We start from the raw sequence: 21420 nt of genomic DNA, 5'->3' as shown, positions 1-21420 counted from the left end.
AGAAAATAGAAACAATCTTGAAGACACAGCTAACCACATCTATCCACCTACCTGCATCTGTTCCTGCTCTCTTCCTTCCTGTTCTATGGATGGAAAGTCCTTGCTGCTATCTAAGGCCATCTCACTGCTCATGCACTGAAACCCACCCCCTCTTATCTATTCATAGAAATTGCTCCAGGAATTGTTCTCTCTTCTGCAGCAGCGGCCTCTATTATGCTGTCATAGCTCCTGTCTTAATTAAGCATTCTTTTGATTCCCCACCCCTTACAACTACACTCTTCCTCCATTTCTCTGCTCCTAGTAGTAGCAAAATTCCCTGGTAGATTTGTCTTCTGTACTAATTTGTCTCCAATTCATCTCCTCCAAGTCTTTCTTGAACTCACTCCAGTCAGGACTTCACTCTGAGCATTCATCACAGCAGCCCCTACCAAAGCTACAATGACCTTCAATGTTGCTAAATCCAGTAGTCTGTTCTGAGGTCTCATTTGACTTGACCTATAGCAGCATTTGACACAGTCACTCCTGCCTTCTGAAAACACTTTCCTTACTTGGCTTTACCTCCTACCTCACTGGTTTTGCATCTCCTTTGCTAATTCTTCCACCTACACCAACATTCAAATTTTCGAGTATTCTCAGCTTTGTCCTGGGACCTCTTTTCTGTCAAAATTCACTCCCAGAGTAATCTCATCCACGCCTGTGAATGTAAACACCTCTGCAAACCATGACCACTCCAACTCTGTCTCCACCCTGGACCTCTGCTCCACATTCACGTACTAAATTTCCCTCTCTCAATTTCCACCCTGATGTCGAAAACAAATCTCGAGTTTAACATGTGCAAAACAGACTCCTATTTCCTACCTCCTCCAAATCTGCCCTTCCACTGTCTTCACCCTGTCAGTTCATGGAAATGCCATTTTTTTTCAGTTTCCCTAATAAAAAATTCAAGGGTCCTCCTTGACTCCTATGTTAGCTTGCTGGGGCTGCTGTGACAAGGTGTCACAAACTGGGTGACTTAAATGACAGCAAGGTATCTCCTCATCATTCTTGAGGCTAGAAGTCCAAAATCAAGGTGTTGATATGTTTGGATCCTTCTGAGGGCCGTGATGGAAGGATCTGATCCAGGCTCGGAGCCGTCTCTCTCTTCCCCGTGTCTTCACACGGTCTCTCCCTGTACGTGTCTGTGTCCATCACATTTGGAATAACACTCTGTCTCCTTACAAGGTCTTACGTGAGTATTAGCCTCCTACCTGCCCTGTAACACTTGTTGTTTGCTCCTCTGCCCCATCATACTAGCCACCTTTCTCCGTTCCTTTAGCAGGACAGAGTTTCCTCCATCTGAGAGCTTTTACTCTTCTGTCTCCCTGGGAAAAATCCTCCCTTAGCTCTTGACACAACCAGCTCCTTCTCACGCTCAGATCTCATCCTAAATGTGACCTATTTGACTACCCAAGTTGTCCTCCTCCGAATTTAATCTATCTCCCATTCTTTCATAACCTGTATCATCACCTGCAATTGTCATGTTGTCTTTATTTGTTTACCTGTTTACTGTCTATCACCCTCCATGTGTATATAAGTTCCTGGATGGTCAAAACCGTTCAGTCTTGGTCATCGTTCCATCCTTAGCCCTAGGGGCTCAATACATGTTTGTAATTTAAAAAAAAAAAAAGAGTAAAGGAGTTAATGGAACCTAATGCCCACCCAGATAAGGAATTTTTTTTTTTCCGCACTGCTCAGCTTGTGGGATCTCAGTTCCCCAACCAGGGATGGAACCTGGGCCCTCGGCAGTGAAACCACCAAGTCCTAACCACTGGACAGCCAGGGAATTCCCCAGATGAGGAATCTTTACAACAGTGACATTGTGGTCTTGAAACAATTATTTGGGTACATGTGCACGTGCACACACACATACACACACACACACACAGATTCAGGTAGCAAGAGGAGACATGGCAAGTAAAAGATTACATTAAAATCAGAGTTTGGAATAGACAGCATCAGTCCTCTGTTCATAGAACCCAAGCCTTGGAAATATTACTTTTCTATAAGCTGAAATGGGAAGTTATGAATTCTACATTTCGTGGGTAAGGCCACTCTCTGCCTTTAGACAAATGGTGCCCAGCCGAGCTGTGTGACAAGGAAGGTTAGATCATTTTCAGCAGCTGCCACCCAACTCGAAAAGGGTTGATTGATATGACAAAGTCTTTTCACAAAGAACATAAATCAAAGAAGATGACTGACAGTGAGGTAAACATTTTAGAACTAGAGTAATTAGGAATATATTAGCAATTAAAATAAACTTATTATCATTAGCAAAATTGGCAGTTACTTGCAATTTCCCTGGGGGCCTCATTTCAAATTTATCCTTTTAGATTATATTAAGGCAGGATGAATGTTTCTCAAGATATGGCTTTACTTTCTGTGGATTTCGTTCTTTTCACATCCCTGTCCATAGCTAGTAGAGCTCAGTGGTTCTCAAATAATAGTCTTGTGGATCTCGGGTTTCCTATGAGCTAGACCTATGTGTTCTAACACCAAAACTGAGCAACGCTGTTGTTTACCCAATTCTCAGAGAAAATTACATGAGTGGATACAATTTTTTAGTTTCCTCTTTTATACAATTTTTTTTAGGCCTTCACCACCTACTAGCACATGTCTTCCAGGAAGTACTAGAAAATGACAGAACTCCTGAGCTTGAAGCAAATAAATAAATAAATAATCAAGGAAAAACCTTGGTCACCAGCCTTCTGAGGTCAATGCATCGTCCTTCGGGGGACATGTGTGTTGACGGGTTGGACTTCTGGATGGTAACAGAGGCAGGATTGAACCCTCTACCTTCCTGACCTTTTGGCTTCTACTCATTGTCCCAACTAATGGGAAGGGTATCTTTCAGCATCATAAGGCATCAAAGTTGTGTCAGTTAGGGTTATTTATTGCTAGCAATGAAAATTGACCCTGGCAATAGAACCAAAAGGGTAGTAGGGGTAACTTTGGCTTCTAGATCAGGAAACTGGCACTGGGAATCGCCCTCCAAGACCCCGAGAAGTAAATACTGGGACAAAACAAATGTCCACTTCAAACTTTAGGCTACGAGAGACAGTCAATATGAGCAAGATTCTACTCTGTGTTAAAGATGCTTTACTCAGAAGAATCTGGAAGACTTAGTCTCCTCCCACTGACGCTGGGGAGGGTCCAGAAACAGCACATGTCCAAGGGGCATGGCAGGATGGAGGTGGGAGGGAGTAGTGAAGGCTGAGAAACATTTCAGGAGACCAGAAAAAGAGAGGACATGCCAGTGCCCATTTGAGAGGGGCTGACCTCATGAGAAACGAAGGAACTATTTTGTTCTATCTTTTAGACTCTGAATGCAATTGTGAGCTGCCACTAGTAAGACTGTGCCCTTCATGGCAATGACAAACTGGGTCTGACCCCTTGCCCATGGCTGTTGTAGGGATGTCATAGAAGGGTTACCCAAACAGATGTATACTCATCTGCTCTGAAAGTAAAGGTTTAAGTTTAATTAATGGGTTTCAATCCACACACCAATACTTTATACTCTTTTCAGGTGAGAATTATTGGTTTAGTTAAGCAGGAAGAGAATCCATAGGTATGGAATTTTAGATGAAGGAAGGACCCTGGAGACCACATATTGGGGCTGGGGAAAGTGGGTTGATCTGGGCACATAAAGGACGGAGCCTTGGAGGAGTCAGGGGGAGACTTTAGCTCCATGGTTTTCAAATCCTACTTTTGGGAGTTTCCCATGAGCTGGTCCTCTGAGAGCAAACAAAATCAAACACTGTTCTTTGCCTAGGTCTACACAGACAAATAACCAGTTGGATTGTCTCAATCCATATGAGATTAGTGCTCAGGGACGCTGACACCTGCTTCAACCAGAGAAGAGCCTCTTTTATGTGTCTTACATATTAGGATTTGAACAGAGCACTGAGGCTGCTCAAACAAGGTTTAGCAGCCACTGAGCCCAGATTCCTAGCTCAATGAGGGATCTCCTTCTACAGAATCCTGCACAGATCAATCAAACACATTTTAATCAAGTAAATGCAACAAACAAGTTATACTTAATTGAACACCATTAAACCATCTCATAAACATGCAGTGGAAGGGACTTGTCCACCCTTCTAATCTGGGTGTGTTTCTCACCACTTCAACCAATAGGGTTCAGGGGAGGAGACTTGTCCACGTCCCACAGCTGTCACATCCACCGTTTCAGTTCTCTCCTGCTGTATTAAAATTACTCCCAAAGTGATCTCATGGTTTTGTGGCTTGGGTCAGGAATTCTGGCAGGGATCAGCCAGTGATTCTCCTGTACCCTGGGGTATTAGTAGAGGTCAGTCACTCAGTGACATTCAGAGATGGAGGTGTTGGTTTACAGGGTCCAACACAGCATTACTCAATACAGGGAGAGCTGAAAGGCTGGGGCTTGGCTGGAGTGGGCACCCACACTTGGCTTCTCCAGCACAGTATCCTTAAGGTAGACAGATTTCTTATGGGGCGGCTCAAGACTCCAAAAGTCAGTCTTTGGCAAAGCGGAAATTTCACAGATTCTTATGAACTAACTCTGCAAACCACATGGCATCTCTTTCTTTGTACCCTATTGGTCCAAGTGGTCAGAAGCATGCCCAGATTCAAGGTGAGGGGCATTGACACTGCCTTTCAATGGGAGGAATGTAAAATAATTTCTATTCATGCGTGTTTAAATCTTTCCATCCACCACTGGAAAATTCTGGATGAAAAAAGGAAGGAAGAACTTGAAACTGTGGAAGTGCTGGTAAAGCTTGGGAGCTTGGTTTACTTGCTATAAAGTTGCAATGAAGAAATTCTCTGGATGGAAAATTAATGCAAAGTACAATGGAATTGTAAGCACACTAATAGTTACACATCACAAAAATACTGAATTATATAATAATAATAATAATATGAACCCAATAGCTTTCTAAGTCAATGTCCCTAGAATTTATCCAGCACAAAAGAAGTAGGAGGCCTATTTTGCTGTTCCTGGAATTTTAAAAAACCCTCTTTAAAATTTATTTCTACTTATATATAGAATATGTTGAGGCAGTTTTCTCAGGAAGCCCCGCTCATCTTGTTACATTTCCAAGAGCCAAAGAAACAAGTCTATTTTGAATAATGATTTGCATAAGCAGACACACACCATGGCTCTTTAAACTACCATATTCATTTTGAATGAAATGAACTTGACTTTACCGGGAGCTGTCACATTGTGATGTATTTCCCAACCTCCCTCCCTGTCAGTGGACTGTAAGAATCGCAGCACACGGTACACCTGTCCTCTGTGGCCCATGCATCCTCTGTTTCTAAGAAACAAAGTGTCTGTGATGGGGGTTGAGGAAGAACACAGTATAATCAGCCCAGCCCCGCCCATGACAAAATTCTTGGTTTCCCTGTTTTATCACCCACATCTCTTCCCTGTTCCATCAGAGTGTCAAACAATCTGTCCAGACCCTGCTCCCAGAATGAGCTCTTATCCTAGGTTTTAGTGAGAAGATCCCAAGATGAAGAAGTGTTCAGTGTCCAAAAGAATGGGGCTCTTTTCCCGGGTAGCCTGATCGATCCCGCTAGGTATTGGTTCTGGTGTTTTACAGAAGTGTCTTTCATTCAGTCAAATTCTCTCATTAAAGCTTCACTGCGATCCTTGGAGGTTATTATTAGTACTCATCTAACAGGTGGAAACTAAGGCTAAGGAAGTTTAAGTTCACACCTCCGGGAAATGGAGAATGGGCCGATTCCAGATTTCCTGGCTCTGGAAGGCGTTAAATAAAATACAAAGAGCAGAAAAAGTAAAGGGCGGGCTAAACGGCACGCCTAGGAAGCAGCTCCCCTCAGGAAACTGAGCGTCCTGTGGTTCTTTGTTTGCTCCGGCCAGTTCATCTGGGGAAAGGGAAGCAGTCTGCCAAGGTGGAGAGTGGGGACGTGGCGGAGGACAAGCTCTGGGCTGCGGGGCGCCCCTGTCTCCTCGCGGGGAGCCCCTCCTCTGCGGAGTCTCGCCTCCTTGCGCCTCCGGAGTCGAGAAACGCGGCCCCGCCTGGCCCCGCGCGGCCGCCGTAGAGTCCCCGTTGCCATGGCTCCCAGGTGCGGACGCGCGGAGGAGAGACTGGGAGGTGTCCAGGGAGCCCTTGGGGGTCCTGCTCGAACTTCCCGGGCCCGCGAACCCGAGAGGCGCCATGGGACGGAGTAAGCGCCCCCTCCCACCTTCTGCCCTCGATGGTCCCCATTCTGGGCATCGTCCCGGGCCTCCTGGGACCCTCGGCGCCCCTTCCCGCCCGCGGACCCCAGCCTGGCCGGGCCCTTCGCCCTGTGCAGGCCCGGCTGGGCAGCTTGGCCCCGGCGAGGCTCAGGTTCCCGCTGTGTAAAATGGGGTGGGGGTGGGGGAGAAAAGCATGGTTTGGGCCCCAGGCACGCGGGGTTCGAGCCCGCACATCTTGCCTGCAGTGTGTGCTAATTGCTGTCTGTGAGCCAAGCCTTCGGACTCACTGGGAAGGCTGTGTAGCCTAGCAGTTGGAAGAACCCACTCCGGAGCCTACCTCCTCCACCTGCCAAGTGTGAGACTTCCTCACCTCCAAAACCAAGGCAATAATAGTATTGTTTACAGTCAGTGGTGTAAACGTGATTATAAATATACCAAGAGACTGTGAGGTGGCAGGATTTACAGTTATTTAGGTTAGACTGAACAAGTTATACCGGTTGAGCCTTTGCAGTATCGACACTGTCTTTGACCTTCCCCAATGGCAACTGTATACAGTTCCACGGCATTTATCACTTACGGTGAAAGTGTCACTGTGAATACTTTTAAATCAAGAGACCGTAGTGGATGATGGCGTTTCTGCCCTGGAAGAGCTGGCAACCTGGTGGTGGACGGGGGCTGGTGATTTTAAATGTTAACACTTCCTTCCTAAATCAGTTACTTCCTCTGGCGCTTTTCCTCCCCTTATCCCCATCCTGTGGTCTCAGATTTTTCTTTTTGCTCATCAACATTTTTTTTTAACTTTTCTGTGGATTATCCTTTGCCCTGTGTCTCTGAATCCTGTCCATTTTCATTTGTTAAATCATTAACTTATCAGACTTGTACTGGAGTTCCTACCCTGTGTCAGGTATTAAGGATACAGTGGCAAACAAACAAGTGGGCCGGCCCTCCTGAAGCTTCTCCCTTTGAGGAAGAAGGCAAACACTTACTTAAAAATATTAGTCATGATAAAGTCAAAGCTGAGAGACAAGGTGCTTTTACTGATCTTTACATCAGAAGAAAAACGTGGGCTTCTGAGAGAAGATGGTAAAAATAGCTTACATTCGTCATGTGCTTACTGCCTTCAAGGCAGTGTTCCAAGTGGCTTCTCTGTGTTAATTCGAGTCTTTACAAAAATCTTGTGAGACAGACACTGTTGTCATCTCCATTTTGCATATGAGGAGTCTGAAGCACAGAGAGGTTAAGGCAACTTGCTGATTGTCACACAGTAAGTGATGTATCTGGGATGCGAACCTGAAAGAGTTGGCTTTCTTTAATATGCTGCTACACTGTCTCTTGAGTGTACGGGAAGGTCTGGTGAGGAAAAGAGAGGTCATCGTGCAAGCTCTCATGTTGGACGTCAAAGAAACTACTTTTAGTGTTAGTGTCTGTCCAGGGAGAGCATTATCAAGCCTGGGGGGTAGTGACTAGGGGAAAATGAAAGAATTAGTTTTTTCCTGCACATTTAATCTGGTATAGATTATGATTTAGAGGAGCATGAGCTTCCTTTTTAAAAAAAAGTTAATATTGAATTCATTTTGTGTTACTGTGACTATCAAATTAGGGTGATTGGTCTCATGGAAATGTGACCTGTGTATGCATTTGCCAGGGGAAGTTAAGTACCTGCAGAGCTGTAGGGTGTTATTGCTGGAAGGATGCTCAGTGGTCTCTAATCCATGCCATCTATAAAGCCATACAGATGGAATCTGTTATGCAGAAAATTTAAGCATCTGGTCCCAAACCTTGCACTTGTTATGTGATAGGTTAGAATTAAATTTGAGACTCCAGCTCGGTGGCCTTTATAATGTCTTCATTTTCTTAAAGGTACATAGAGGGAAAAGAATCAGTTTTATATTAATTCCTCTCAGTTCACCTTGACTAGGAAGCGGTCATTAGAATCATCCTCCTTCATTCATAGCCATTATATTGTAGACTTCATCAACTGCTTAACAAATCCCTTACATCTTTTGTTTCATACTTTTAAGTCTTAATTCATTTGGTGAACAATGTTGTTCACCATTAATTTCAAGCTCTTTGAAATTTGAGATGAGATACGTTGCTAGATACCACGTGGGTTGTTCATCACAGACCTGTGAACAATTGGTAAATGGTTTTTATAAACATTTTAGCTATATAAGGAAAAGCTTTTTGGTGAAAGATGGGCTTCCAAGGAAAGCATCCTTTAAAGAAATTGCACAGATTTATATACTAAACACATAGACAAAGTTTAAGAAATAAGCAAAACAATTATGGGTAGTGGGTTTTTAATTTGTTTTATTTTTTAGTGGAAGGCCCAATTTAATTTTCAAACTGAACTGGTTACTAAAGACTGTACTAATTTGTTTAACTTTGTTTTTAACTTAATGACTTTCTTTGATAATAGCTTTAAGGCTGGAAAAGCTATTTCCTTTCTGTAATTATTCATTGATGTAATGGAAAGAGGAGTGTTTATGCAAATATTCTGTGTCTTAAGAAAATTAAAATACTTTGACTATTATATTCATTTAGTTTATATGAGTGGTCATAGTGAAATCGCTCAAACAGTGCACACTTGAAAATTTAGCAATTTAAGCATGTGCGTAATTCTTCTTTATCCAGACCTTCTTTGAGAGTGTTCCACCCCTCCTGCTGGGTGCGTTACATGCATAGGGCCCTTAATCCTCTCTATAACTCTCTGAAATAAGTACCCTAGAAACTCTTTTGAGACAGGTCATTGCAAAAACTTGATTAAAGTGCTAAGTCATAAAAATGATACATTTTAGCTAATGATACACCTGCAGCAATAATAGAGTAACTGGTGTTGGACTTAACCTTCCACTATAAACAACTATGAAATTGGGCAATGTATATAAGGCAGCTATTTTCAGGAATGACAGGTAGAATATAACCGTGCTCCTTGAGAGAAGGGAAATGCAAAAGTCATACCCTACTGTTACTCCAGCTTTCTGCATAGAGGCACTTTCCTACTTGCAGTAAAGAAGACAGAATTCAAGCAAAGTAGTGGTCTTGCTGAGCTAAGGCAGAAATTAGCATTCTGAGCTGCTGAAGTTGCTGTAATTTATGAGACAGGATACAGAGAAGGAGGTACAGTATGGAATGGGGGAGGGAGGAAGACTTCATAGGGACATTGACTGTAGGATTTAGGCAAGGCCTGCCTGCACATGTGTAGCAAAGACTTGAAGAGACCTGGCAGAGATCACCAGCTTGGGGCAGAGCGCTGAATGCAGATGCCAGAGGTCAGGTAGTCCTGGAAGACATAGGAGTCCTGGCCCATCCGGATTTAAAAGACCTCGCCGAGCCCTTTGAGTATTCATTTGAAACCCCCAGGAAAACCATAACTTAGCAGTAAGTACTGGGCCCTAGGGTAATGGCCATACTCTAGGGCTAAGTTCAAAACTAAAATGGGTCCAACTCTAACAAAAAATACTGTCAAACCTAACAGGGAAAAAAAGTTCTATCGGTAATTTAACTGCCTGCCAGAATAAAATTCCTCTCCTTCTAAAGGACAGTGATATAATCTAGTTTCTAGAGTGCTTCAGTAGAAGAATACAATGACCAGCCTACAATTAAAAATTGCTAGACATGGGGAACAGAAACATGTGACCATGATCAAGAACAGAAGCAGTTAATAAAAACAGATCCCAAGATGATGAGATGCTGGAATTAGCACACAAAGACTTTAAGGCAGAATGTTAGTTTCCTACAGCTGTCATAACAAATTACTGCAAATTTAGCAGCTTACAGTTCTGCAGGCCAGAAGTCTGATATGGGTCTCACCTACCTGCAATCAGAGTTGTCAGTGGGACTACATTCCTTTCTGGATGCTCTACGGGAGGACCATTTTCTTGCTTATTTGAGTTGTTGGCAGAGTTGGTTCCTGAAAGTAATAGGACTGAGATCCTCATTTCATTGCTGGTTCTCAGCTGAAGGCCATTTCTAAATTCCGGAGGTCACCCATATTCCTTGGCTTGTGGCTCCCTCTCTTCATCTTTAGAGCTAGCAGTGAGGGAACCCTTCTCATTCTATGCATCTTTTTTTCTTCTTCTTCCATCTCAGTCTCTGACCTAGCCAGGAAAGTCTCTCTGATTTTAAGGCTGTATGTGATTAGATTGGATCTACCTGGGTAATCTAGGTATTCTTTCCATCTCAAGGTCCCTACCCTTAATCACATTTGCAAAGTCTCTTTGCCCTTTTGCCAGGCAAGGTAATATATTCCCAGGTTCTAGAAATTGGGGCATAGATAGTAAATGACCTGAAGTTCCACTATAAGATACTAGAAAAAGATTACAAATCAAACCAAAAATAAATAGAAACCTGGAATAGTACAAGAGCCAAAATTAATGTAGTAGAAAACATAAGGTGAGACAATAGGGAAAAAAATAGACAAAAAATAGTAAAAAAAAATTAAGGAAAATTCATTCTTATCCTGTGATCCACCTTTTGTACTCCCAGATATTACTGATACCAAAGAAAAATGAAAACCTTTGTCCGCTCAAACTTCTGTATGATTTGTTTTCTTATGATTGTTTAAAGAGTTCTTTATACATTCTGCATATAAGTCCTTTATGGAATATATGATTTGCAAATATTTTCTCTCCATCTGTGGCTTGTATTTTCATTCTCTTAACAGTGTTTTTCAAAGAGCAGAAGTTTAGAATTTTGAAGTCCAACTTATCAATTTTTTCTTTTATAGATTTTGGCTTTTTGTGTTATCCGAGATACCTTTGCCTAACCCGCGTTCACATAGATTTTTCTCTTATGTTTTTCTTTCCCTAATTTTAAGTTTGACATTATTCTATCATCCATTTAACTCAATTTTTTAATATGATGCCATTGTAAATAGTATTGGTATGTAGAAATATAATTGACTTTTCCATTATAGACCTTATATCCTGCAAACTTGCTAAACTCTGCTGTTCTAGTAGCTTTTGATGTAGATTTTGTTGGATATTCTGCATACACAATCATGCCATCTACAAAGAGAGATAATTCTACTACTTCTTCTTTTACTATCTGGATGCCTTTTATTTCTTTTTCTTGCCTTATTGCTAGAACCTGGCTAGAACTGTTAGTACAGTGTTGAAATGGTGAGAACAGCTATCCTTGCCTTTTCCCTGATCTTAGGGGAAAAGCATTAAGTCTTTGTCCACTAAGTAGGATGTTAGCTGTAGATTTCTTGTAGATGTGCTTTATCAAGCTGGGTCAATTCCCTTCTATTCCTAGCTTGCTGCTGTGAGTGTTTTTGTTTGTTTGTTTGTTTACTTATAATCAGGTATTTGTGTCTTCTCCTTTTTACTGCTCAGTCTGGCAAGAAACTCACCAGTTTTATTTTCTTAAAGTATTTTTATTGATTTTTCACTGTTTTTCTGTTTTCCATTTCATTGATTTCTGCTATAACCTTTATTATTCACTTTCTTCTGCTTACTTTGAGTTTAATTTGTTAGTTATTTATTTATTTTAGTTTCTCAAAGAAGAAGCTGATATTTGGGACCTTTTTTCTTTCTTGCTATAGGCATTTAGTGCTATAAATTTCTTCCAAGTTATGTTGTAGCTACACCCCACAGATTTTGATATACTGGTTTTTTTTTTTTTTTCATGTTATATTCTGTTCAAAATACATTTTCCTTTTGACTTCCCAATGAAAAAAAATTTTTAAAAACATTTCTGTCTTATATTATGTCTTGAGTTTTAGTTATCTTAGGCTGGAGGGTGAACCCTGTGCCTGTGACTCCTTCATGTCTGGAACCTGCAGGCTGTGCTGCTCTAATGATTTAGTCTCTGTACTGGTTCTCAGCCCTCTCTGTCCTCTGCTTTCAGGGAGAAAACCTCTTCATATGCTACCTGTATAGTACTCCGGTTTTCACACTTAGCTTTTAATTTTCGATTGTCAGTGTCAGCCTTGCCTTGTCATGTGTTTAGTGGCAGCCGTCCAATACAACTGTCCTGTAAGTTACAGTTTCCCCCCTATTTCTCTAGCGTCCAATACAACTGTCCTTTAAGTTACAGTTTCCCCCATACTTCTCTCACACATCCCAGTGTGTTCCCTTCCGTTAGTGTCCCATGTGCTATAGACCAAATGTTTGTTTCCCACCAAAACTGATATGTTTAGAACTTAGCCCTCCAGGTGATGGTATTAGGAGGTGGTGCCTTTGGGAGATGATTAGACCACGAGCACGGAACCCTTATGAAAGAGGCCTCAGAGACCTAGCTTGCTCCTTCCGCCATGTGAGGTTACTGTCAACGGGGAACAAATATTCAGTGTTCCATGTTAGCCAGCATCTGCTTTTGTGTACCGCTTCCGGTATCCACTCCTCCAGGTTGGGTTCCCCAGGAGGCAGACTTTTAGATGGAGTTTAGTGTGCAGGAAGTTCTTTAGGGAGTGTCATTGGAGTGGGTAGGAAAGAAAGCAAGATCGGGCAGAGAGGAAAGTAGGGCTGGGGTGCACCTTAACAAAGGCCTTAACTCACCAACCTGGAAATTGGAAGGAGCCCTGAACTTGGAACGGACCTGGTTTTTCCAAGTTGGGGTGAGAGAGCTGGGCCTTTTTAGCCCCACATCAATCAGTCACTGGATGTGGATTTTCCTAGGAAGGGGCATGACCTTGGTTGAGATGTCTCTTCAGCTGAGGTGACTTCAAAGAAGGTGGGCAGCTGAGGGCAGCCTTCTGGCAGAACTCGCAGCAGCAGGAAGTAATCCTTCAGGCCTGAGGAGGGGGAGGACTGGGCATCATAGCATCTACCATAGCCTGTGGTGTCCTTTCCTCATTTGTTTATCAGGCAAATATCTACTCACATTTCAAGATTCAGCCTAGGCTTCTTCTCCGTGGTGCTTCGTTTGACCTTCTTCTTGTCACTCAGTAGCGTGGATCACTCCTTTGCACTCACTGTACTGCCTTCTGTCCTTGCGCCGTACACTCTGTCCGTGTTTGTAACAGCACACTCTGTGTGAGTGCCTCTAACAGTGTCTTGGGATCAGGGTGTAGAGTATGGCCACTAGCCCTCATGATAACTCTGAGTCAGTAAGAAAGGCAGGGCAAATGAGCAATCCTGTTTCTAAAAATTCCATGGAAAACAATGAAAGAGAAAAAAAGGTTAGATGCTACAAGATGAAACCTTCACCTATTTGTAACCCCTTCATTTATGTTAAATCTCTGTTTCATGTATGTATCCTCTAGGTCTTTCAAGATGTTTAAAGATTCTGTAGAATCTGCCCTAAATGTATATTACTGATTTTATTCTAATCCAGCAAGAAAGAGAGGGTTGTTTACAAAACATGATAGAAAGTCTGAAGGATGAACACTAAATTGTTGGCTTTGGGAGTTTCTAGAACCTTGTTCAATACAGCATGGCAACCTCTAATATTCCAGAAGACTTCTCCTCCTGCGCTTTGCCCTCCTACCCCGCAAAGTCATTTTATTGATACTCCCTCAGGTTATTGGAAACCCAGTCACATTAAGGAACTGAAAAGAAGCCTAGGCTAGCTCATCAGTTTTGGCTAAACCTTTCTCTTTTAGGGCAATAAATATGAATCTGTGGTTACAACTGTCAGTACCCTCCATCAGCCACTCATTCAGAGATGGGTTACGACCCTCTGTAGGTGAGACACTTCTCAGAGTCCATCTGAATCCTGTATTTTGTTGTTTGACTTTTTCCAAAATGAGGAAGTGAAAGCAATATGTTTCATACAGCAGGTGCCGTGGCGTGTTCTTCTGTACCATGTGATGGGCATTGCAATACCATCTGTCTGGAGATAGTCTTCTGATGACATATTAGTGCTTCCAAAGCCTTTTTAAGTCCCTAGAGTGATCTCTTGTAAATGAAGTGCTATGTTATTTGGAGTAGGACTTTCTGAAGGTGAATAGTACTCCTCGGAGTTAAAGAATGTTTGGCCTAAATTGTATAGTACACAAAACTGCAAAATGTTTCCCCATTCAAAGTCCGAAAGACTCTCATCTCCATACACCATGTGGATATTCTGACACATCTCTTCTTGGAGACCCTGGTTTTGCACTCATGTTTGCCATCACAGGTGAGGCGGTATTGTGTAACCACAGGTTCTGGAGTGCTGTGAAACAGTGCCACACAGCAGTTTTCTTAATATGGAAGAGTTCAGAAAAGGGCCCCTGGGAAATTCCAGACCTTCACAGGTCTACCTTCTTCTGTGATTCTCCATTTTCTTCTAATCTATCATTGTGTGTAATTGTTGCAACTGGGCAAACTCCCCTGTTGTGCTGAATGTATCTTAGCCCCCCTCCCCCATGTGTGTGTGTGTGTGTGTGTGTAACTTGTTATTTATGCTAGCTTCCCCACCCTTCCCCACCCCTTTCAACTCATAGTGATTTTTTTCCCTCTTAATTCTTGTGATTAGGAGATACGGATCAATGTAATTCCTTCCTAATATCTACTGCCTCTGAAAGGGAGGATTTGACAATTGAATGCAACAGATCAAATTCACACACATAGTAGCATAATAAAAAAAATTCTTAAATTTCGAGAAAGGCATAGCCAGAGAACATAGGAAGGACGTTTGGCACCAGTGGAAACTTAGTCAACAGGTGGAGGGACCGGCAAGTCTTCAGGGTTGGACAAATCGGAAAAGCCCTTAAGACTGTAGAGCTGGAGGAGCCTGTGTTACCTTTCATGTCCCCAAGAGCCAGGAAACCCATGCGGCCTGTGCAGATGCTTCACAAGATGCCATCAGAATTCCCCTGCATGCATTCTACTTAACTGTACCTATGGCTGACAGCTCTGTGGGGTTCAAGTTAGGCTGTCTTCAAGCTGGGTACCAAACTAAGCCTTCAGGTGGGGCATCTGGGGATCTGGGGCAAGAATATAAGTAGAGGCCCACGTATCAAGTTATACATCAAACTGCTAAATAAAGTGCATCTTCCCTCCTTGACAAGTACACCTTCGTAACCACTCAGATGTTTCCCACACTCCTTGGGTTGTGTGCCTGCGCATGTGGCTCATGGAAAGCTGGCTCCCTTGCCCACACCGCCCACCTCTTCCCGTCCCTGGCTCTGTCCTGGCCCTTTGTGCCCATGTATGAGGGTGGATACTCCATCCTGCACATCCAAGCCATCCACATCCCCAGAAAATAGCTGCTCCTTGGACACCCCTGGGTGTGGGCATGCGTGCCTAGTGGTGCAGCCTGCCTTCAGGAGTGGGCCTGGAGAAGCAGCCAGTGTAGGACTTGGAGACAGGCCTGGGGCCCCTTTGGCAGAGAACTGCATAGTTCCTCCACCTGGGGCACGGTCCAGAGGGGAGGGCATGGGCTCTGGAGGGGCATGTCCCCCTGGCCCGCTGATTGCAGGTCTCATGGCAGCAAGGGCTCGCGTCCACCTCCTGCTCCATGGGTCTGTGTCACTTAAGTCACACCCACCATAGTCCTTGGGCGCAGAGTGCAGCAAGCAGTAGGGATCCCGGCAAGCCAGGGCTGGTGGGGCTGCCCTGTGAGCCTTCTAACCGCCTCTTTGGCCTACCCCTCCCCAGGACCTAGTTTGCAGCCATCTCTGCTGTTAGTTGAGCCAAAAAGCTTAGAGCAGCAGGAACATTCCCCATATATGGTATTTTAATCTCTCAACATCTACGTTTCCCTTGTCTTTCTTCCAAAGAACTGTCATTGCAAGCAACCCCATATCCTACCACCAGAAGTAGCAGAGGGTTCAGCTAACTGCACACAAATGATGGAGTTCGTACATGTTTTCATATTGTTTAAAAAAAGGCAAACTTCACTTTTAAGGATGTGGCACGGAAGTGGGGCAGCTGAAGAGCTTTGTCTCAGCTAGAGAAGCACATTTAGGAAGCTTAAGAAATCTTGAGAGGTTCTTATTTGCTCCTGTTTGGGGGCAGTAGAGCACAGTGGTTCAGAGCACATGGTCAGGCGCCAGATTCGTACACTTAAAACCTCGCTCTAGCACTTCCTAGAAGGACCTTGGGCAAGTTAGTTAAACTCTGTGCCTCCTTTCCTCATCTGACAAACAATAACTGTATGTACTCACATGTCAATACATGCAAAGCATTTAGGACAGTACTTGGCATCTTGTAAATAGCAATGAATGAATCTTTATTATCTTTTGATGGACATATGATATCTCCACATTCCACCTAAGATGTGAGGGTTCAGATGGATTAATAATGTTTTAATAGCACTGAAAAATACAGGTTTTCTCCATTGTCATTGCCTCCTTGATTTTAGTACACAGTGTTAAGAGGCTGCATGTCCTGTTCTTGGCTCTCAAGGTGGACCCGGCTGTTGTCTCCAGTCCCTTGGTGCCGCTATCATCATATGGTCCTAGCCTGTGGCATCAGGACAGCCCAGTGCTACCCATCACTCTTGTCGAGGAGGGTGGGGACTCCCGCAACCCCTCCTGTGAGCGGCTTCTTTCCTCCTGGAAACGGACCAAGCAGTGGTTGCTTTACAAGACTGTGATGCAAAATCTGGGGTATTCCTCTCCTGTCTCTTCCACTCTAGTTAAATAAATACCAGCTGAATGAATGGATGAGTGAGTGAACCTTTCCTTATTGAATGGTTGTGGCTGTTGAATGGACATGCTTTCATATTTCTGCCCTTTGTCAGCCCGACCATGCCTCTCTGGAGACGGTTTCTCTGTCTTGGATTACTTAGTGGGTCTCACCCAGGTCAATGTGATACCACCTCAAGAGTCCACATTCTCATGGTCCATCAACTCAGTCTCCATCCATACGGAGAAATATATGTAGATCCCAGTGTAAGAAAGACAAAACGTATCATCACGTCTCTCTTGTGAGTCATTCTGGCATCACAGAAACTCCCTGCAGGAGGAAGCACTTCTCTGATCTCTTTCCTCTGGAAAATGACTTGGGCCTGGAGAGCTCACAACTAGCTACAAGGAAAAACCAACGCCCTGATAACTTAATATTAATGGGGATGGAGATGTGACATGTAACGCATTTCCTTTCAGTCACGGAAGATCTCATTAGACGGAATGCTGAGCACAATGAGTGTGTCATTTTTTCGCTGGAGGAACTCTCCTTGCATCAGCAAGAGATAGAAAGACTAGAACATATTGACAAGTGGTGCCGGGATTTAAAAATCCTCTATCTTCAAAATAATCTCATTGGAAAAATTGGTAAGTCTTCAGGACTTTGTTCTCGTGCTTCCTTTAACATTTTGAATGGGAGAATGTTGGCAAACGCAGTGTTATTCTTACAGGAAGAGAAAGAATTACCTGGGGAAATAGACTCAGCTGTCTGTCGGCGGGACACCTCCCTGACTGCTCTGTATCTGGTCCTTCTCCTTGCCCCGGGGTTCTCCATCGAGTTGGGAGGACCAGCTGATGGCCAGGAGCACATGAGCAGACCTGTTCATTTAAAACTGATTTTTAAAAAGTTTACAGGAGCGGGAGATATAATCTAGGCCTTTGTCATGGTTTTACATTATCACTCTGTGAACCCAAAAGGATTATGTGAGAATTGAGTAAAGCCTCGTCAGGTGCCAACCTGGGATAACGCGGTGTGCCGTGTGCGTTGAGAATGTACGTGTGCAAGGCATGGTGCTCAGTATTGGTTGTTGCAGGGGTTCCACAGTTACATCCCTGTTTACTGCTCCAGTTTGGAATGAAACGAGAGGTGAAAACAGGAGTCAGGTGGATGGAGATCCAAAAATCAGCGTTAAAACTGATGAGAACTCTTTGGAGAATGTGGCTTAGACTTGCAGCCCAGTGGGATTCCTGACACGCCCCCAGAATTAACCCTCTCCACCACCTGGTTACGTGCAGAATGGGGAAACCTCAGGCTTCCCCCAGCCACACAGGCCCCCTGCTTCATGGCAGGTGGGGGTTGAGACCATGTTCTCTCTACCGGTGGGGAGATCGCAGACCCACGAAAGAGGGTGGGATTGGGCAGGCCCAGTTCCTTCTCCCAGTTCACCCATCAGGTGAGTGGGTCCTCCCCATCCAATTGCCGCCGGGACAGAGAGCAGAGAGGCCTGTGGAGTCACTCTTCCGAGGGTCCTGCCACATGGAAACGAGAGGAGTGACCCCCAACCCTCAGAAGAACCACAGTGTAGTTTAGCGGTAAGAGCAGGCGCAGGCTTGAACCCCGCCTCTGCCACCAAAAAGCTGTGCCATTAGGCAAGTCAGTTAACTTTGTCCTTCCATGTCGTAGTCTTGCCATCTGTAAAATGGGGGCAGCAACATCTACCACGCAGACATGGTATTGGAGCTGTACAGAGCGACGTGCTTAGCTTTGTGCTCGCTCATGAGAAAATAGCTGCTCTGCTATTAATATCGTCACTTACCCAGGGTGCCCAGGTCAGCCCCATGGAGGTAGGAACAGAGGGAGAACCACACAGAGTTGGAGGAAAAAGGATGGAGTCAGGGTTGATGAGGCAGAGTGAGTGCCAACCCCCTGTGGGTTCTGACACTGGAGCCCAGAGGTCGGCTTGTAAAATTATGTTTTAACTTCCCACAATCACGTGCAGTGGTTCTCAACAGCGGCACTTGGCAATGTCTGGGGACGTATTTGGCTGTCACTTTGTGTGTGTGTGTGTGTGTGTGTTAGGGGATCAGCTACTGGCGATTAGTGTGCAGACGCCAGGGACTGCTAACCATCCTATAATGCACAGGTCTTCCACCTCCATCCCCCACACACCCCCACAGGAAAGAGTTACCCGGCCCCAAATGGTAGTATTGCTGAGGTTGGAAACTCTGGTGATGTAATTGCCTCCAGCTTAGTGGATAATTGAAAATTGGCTCTGGGGATACAAAAAGTCTAGAATTTGCATCATTTTTGAAGGTTTATTAAAATTCTTCATATTCCTTCAGATAATTATTTTCGGCATCTTGTACTTTACCAGAAATTAGAAACTCTGGCACATTGTTCAATTAAAAAGGCTGTTACAGAAAACCACCAGCTTTTATGCACGAGGGCATTAAAGAGTTGTCCTAATTGTGCAGCTCTAACAGAGTTCCCGAAATTTCCCTCTCCACAGCTGGGCCCATCACAATGACTAATTAGTAGCGTAGTATTTCAGTCCTTTTCAGAGCTGTGAGAAAGCTTAAATTTTTGCTTCCAAAGTATTCTTAAATTAAATGCGCTTTTAAATCCTAATAATGGGATTTTTCAGTGCTCCTCCACCCATAGGCATTTAGGCACTTATTTAGCAAGTAAAAATGTTTCTCTAGGGTTCAGACTTGCTCTTAGGCCACGGAGGTAGAAGTTTGCAGAACACTTGCCTTTCCTCAAGCTCTGTTCCTCACTGGGAGATCCAGATGGGCTGTGGGGGGTGGGGGCAGGCTCTGCTTAGTGTGGTTCCAAGTGTTGGCTAAGGACCGTTGGGGTCTGTTAACATGGGGCTCGGGCCTCACCCCAGACTTGCTGACTCAGAACCAGTGGGGGTGGGCTTCTGGAATCTGCATTGATGACAGCTTCCCCATGAGCCTCAGGCTCTGTTAACGTTGAAAGCCTCAGAGCCTCTTTAATTGGGGGTTGGATTTGGTCCACTACAAGTTTGTAGGTCTGGTTCTAGCATTTGGTGAGGACTGCTCCCAGGATGGTTTGGCCTAGAACGCGGACTCCCTTCCTGCTGCCCAAGAAGCTCCGCATATTTTTACTTACAGAGCTTTGTTTTTTCCTGACCAGTTTGGCCCATTGTTCTTGATTTAATTTAATTTAGGAAATCCTTACAAAACAAATCTTAACCTTTTTTTTCTACCAGATGACTCTTTTAGCATTTAGAGGGTTATATATATAACAGAAGTGGAGAAGGAAAGGTATTTTATTGTGGGCTGGCAATTTTACCAGTGATAACTTTATGTGTTTTTGTTCAGGATATAAACTAGACACTCTATTATGATCTTCGGCACATAGAGCTCTACAAGTCTGTGACTATCAAATACTCAGATATTGCCTACAGGAACTCCTGTAAACAGCACTATTATTTAGGACAATATAATTGCTGAGAGAAACTTTAGTCATTCATTCCAAAAGCCGCATTTAAAAAATGAGTAAACTGAGGCTCAGAGAGAGAAATTCTTATTCTCAGGTCATGGGAACAAATACATGATATTTTGTAAATTTTGGATGAAATGTTAATGCCAGCAAGGGTGATGGTTATAAATCGTCTTATTTGAGCTTCGTACTATCCCTGAAAAATGGTGCAGGGGAAGCATTATTTAAGCGAGCCTGCCCCAAATGCACATTTCTTAGCAGGGTTTTCTACATTCATTTCCTCTTAGAAAGAACTGTTCTTTTAAAGTGTAGTGTAATGATTTAGTGCCAAGCTCTGGAGTCAGATTTCCTGGCTCTACCACCTAACCTTGAACAAGTGGATTAATTCTCTGCACCTTGGTATTCTCATTTGTATAAGGGAGACAACAATAGTTTTAGTTTCATAGGGCTATTATGAAGATTAAATGAGATAATATGCCAAAAGCTGAGAAGATTGCATGGCACGTAGTAAGCACACAGCGATATAAGCTATGGTATTATTAGCTGTTTTTTAAAGGACCCCACCCTCTAGCGATTCCTTGACTTATTTATGCTTTTGCTTTGCCTCTGTGGGCTTTCATATTTATTAAAAACAATAATCCTGTATGAGGATGATTTTGGCTTCAAGTAAAGGAAAATACAACTCAAGATGGCTTAGCAGTGAGGAAATCTAACCCAACCAAAAGTCTAGAGATAGGCCAGTCTCCAGGATTGATTGATTCCTTCTCTCTGCTGCACCAGCCACTGTGGGCTTCATCCTGCACTGGTTCCCTCAGGGTTACAAGATGACCATGAGTACCAATAAAGATAGTACTCCCTCCCATTTTAACATCCAGCAGGAAAGAGACAAGAAATCCACGAGTGTGAAATATAGATCATTCCTTCTCATCTGATTGGGAGTGCTTGGTGTGCCGCGCTCTCCTGCATCACACAGTCGTCAGGAGACTGCCATGGGCTGGTTGACCTACACGTGGGCTCCTGAGCTGTCACTAGCAAGGGGTGGGGGTTGCCATGCACTGGGCCAGCTTCGTTAAGCCTAACCCCCCAAGTTGGGGCTGGGTAGAGACATGAGCAGAGGTGTGTTCCATTAGGAAGGATGGAGGAAGAGATGGGTGCTGCGTGGGCAACCAACAATGTCTGATGTACAGATACTGATTTGAGAAAGCAACGTGGATTTGACAACTGTAATGACCC

The 21420-nt window shown here is 43.9% G+C and overlaps 1 protein-coding gene across 6 annotated transcripts in view; it reads left to right on the top strand.

Moving 5' to 3' along the window:
* The first annotated feature begins 5921 nt into the window (after positions 1–5921).
* The window catches only part of DNAAF11 (dynein axonemal assembly factor 11), an 80438-nt gene continuing 64939 nt past the window's right edge, over positions 5922–21420 (top strand). For 3 of the 6 annotated variants that reach the window (XM_057735627.1, XM_057735626.1, XM_057735628.1), the window contains exons 1-2: positions 6102–6207; positions 17199–17366. In XM_057735627.1, coding sequence (XP_057591610.1) covers positions 6198–6207; positions 17199–17366 — 178 coding nt within the window. In that variant the 5' untranslated portion in view covers positions 6102–6197. Of the gene's footprint in view, positions 6208–17198; positions 17367–21420 lie in introns of those variants that run through there. The other 3 variants (XM_057735633.1, XM_057735629.1, XM_057735631.1) reach the window with 3 other exon arrangements.

This window comes from Hippopotamus amphibius, chromosome 5 (assembly GCF_030028045.1).
Source record: "Hippopotamus amphibius kiboko isolate mHipAmp2 chromosome 5, mHipAmp2.hap2, whole genome shotgun sequence".
In the NCBI taxonomy this organism is placed as follows: Eukaryota; Metazoa; Chordata; class Mammalia; order Artiodactyla; family Hippopotamidae; genus Hippopotamus; species Hippopotamus amphibius.
Note: the sequence above shows the minus strand (reverse complement) of the source record. Positions and strands in the feature narration are given on the sequence as shown.